This window comes from Gymnoscopelus microlampas (assembly GCF_963454915.1).
Source record: "Gymnoscopelus microlampas genome assembly, chromosome: 11".
NCBI lineage: Eukaryota > Metazoa > Chordata > Actinopteri > Myctophiformes > Myctophidae > Gymnoscopelus > Gymnoscopelus microlampas.
Genome location: NC_139948.1, coordinates 36,229,495 through 36,231,834, shown reverse-complemented (window position 1 = coordinate 36,231,834; position 2,340 = coordinate 36,229,495). Strand labels below are relative to the sequence as shown.

At 40.2% G+C, this 2,340-nt stretch overlaps 1 protein-coding gene across 1 annotated transcript in view; it reads right to left on the bottom strand.

Moving 5' to 3' along the window:
* Nucleotides 1-489: 489 nt before the first annotated feature.
* The window catches only part of trip10a (thyroid hormone receptor interactor 10a), a 27,513-nt gene continuing 25,662 nt past the window's right edge, over nt 490-2,340 (bottom strand). The window contains exon 15 of the mRNA XM_084070735.1: nt 490-2,247. Within this exon, the coding sequence (XP_083926861.1) occupies nt 2,096-2,247 (152 nt within the window). The 3' untranslated portion in view covers nt 490-2,095. The remainder of the gene's footprint in view (nt 2,248-2,340) is intronic.

Here is a 2,340-nt window from a genome sequence, read left to right as displayed (position 1 = left end):
GATTCTCTTTCAATAGGCAGCTCCCACTGTGAACCTCCTAGACAATTGAGGGGAAAGGTAGTCTTCTACATTGGTTCTCAACCTGTGGGTCAGAACCCCCAGGGGGGTCCCCATATGATTTGAGGGGGGATGACAGTGAAGTGACAATTGAAGGACTTTTAAGATCTTTTTAATACCTAACAAAGAGGGGGGAAAAGACCATTATTGCATCAAAAGTAATCAACAAACTATACTATAAAAACTGAACAAACATTGGCCAAATTGTCAAATAATATATAAAGACGACTTAAAGAAAATAGCAAGGCGTTGTAGATTGTCTATTTTCACAATATTTATCGGTGGAACCAAGTCAAACTTACATTTAATGCCGCAACTCCTGCAATTCCAAGTGCTTGTCAGGGCTCATATATGATTATTTTGGGGGGTCACGACCTGAAAATGTTTAGAACCACTGTTCTAAGAGATGAAAACAAATAAGTCATGACCAAGTTCAACTTTGAAAATGTGCTTTACATTTATTTAGTCTTGAAAGCAGAAGACATTTTGTATGTAAATGCAGTATATACACACACAATGCTTTTAACCTGAAAAAGGCACCAAGACCAGTGAGTCAGTTAGATGAAGAGTGATCCTCCCGTCTGGCTCAAAGACAACATAAAACAAGACAAGGATTTATACAAGAGAGTGTGAAGCAAATAAAAATAAAAAAAAGGTAAAAATAAGTCTTATCACAAGGATTTTTCAGTTATCTGCTCACAATGTAACAATCTTTATTTAAATGGTTATAAAGCTAATAAGACAATAGTGGTGTTGTGATAGCTAAAATATATATTATTTATTACATAAATACAATAAAGTCTTAACATTGTACATTTTATGTCTGTATTATTTACTCATTTGTGTGGCTAAAAACAGCCCACCGTGTGCCACACAAACGGGGAAAGAAAGAGCTTGAGAAAATCATTGACACAAACTAAAATATCTGTTAAAACTTGAAATTCTTACCTTGAGTGACGTACACATCCTTAATAAATTATATGTTTTCAGTACAAACATGAGATTCTAAACCATTAGAAAATGTGAGCTGTGGTCCTGTCGATGGTTGAAACCTAACTGAAGATGATTGTCATCTGACCAGTTGTTACTACTGCCATGTGCATACAGGTCCTATCATGTTGAGTGAGGTCAACATCTTTGGCCTCGGATGGCTAGAAATTCAGAAAAAGGCGACTTCCCTCAAACAAACGCACTCTTAACGCCTACTTTACACCTCGCTCTACGACGGTGTCGCTGACCGAAAATGAATGCGCGATATGATTCAGGCTTATAAGTCTGTAAACACTTATGGTCTTCACTCCAACTATTAGCAAGGGCACTGTAACAGAGCTCAGTCTTCCAAATGCTTGCTGGAACTGGGATTGGTTAGAACTGGGATTTGAGACTTCCTGTATTAGTTTAAATTATTCTGTGCTCAAAGATCTTTGGGATGCGGATCATTCACCCACATGGGTCAGAGTGCATGGCTGCTGTTTTTTTTTTTCATTTTTTCTTTTTTATTCTTTTCTTCATAAATATTAACAAAAGTGAACAGGTGAGGTAACTTTCCCCCTAAGCGTAACCGGTTTCGGCACCAGTGTAGAAGTGGCAGCAGCACGCTAGCTCCTCTCTCGTAAGCTAATTACTTACCAGCCTGTGGCAGGGCTAGCACTTCCAACCATAACTGTGCCTCAAATCCATTCACAATCCCTGCAGCTCCTTTCCTAACCACAAATGCAATAAAGTGATAACTCGTCAATAATGAAAATATAAAAAAATGTGGTTTAGGTGGCTTAGGTGACTATGGGATTACAATGACTTTTGTAAGCCTGGCAGAACAAACGGTTAGCGCCGTTTCTCTCCCCACATTGGTGACAAAAACACATGAGCACGCGTCTATGAAGAAAGCAACTCAATTGTTAGCCATGGTCCGCTCACAAACACACCAATGGTCCTGCCTTTAGTGCTGTGGTTTTCGTTGTGAATGGTCCCATTGGGGAGAGATTCGTGTAGTGTTCTGAAATGACCATTAATGGTTATCAGTGTCTTCGAGAACGTGTCACTTGCTGAGGCTGATGCTGACGTAGGAGGTCGGAATGTAGCCTTCATCACCGTTAGTCCTACGGACGCGGGTCCAACCATCCCCTTTGTCCTCCTCCACCACTGCAAGTACCTCCCCCTCCTGCATAGCGATGGTCCCTTCACTGGCACCTGAGAGGGACAAGGATAGACTGAATCCAAGTCCGGAGTATTCATTTGATGTGTGAAAACATGCATAGTCTTGGAAGGAGATAAAAAGAGAAA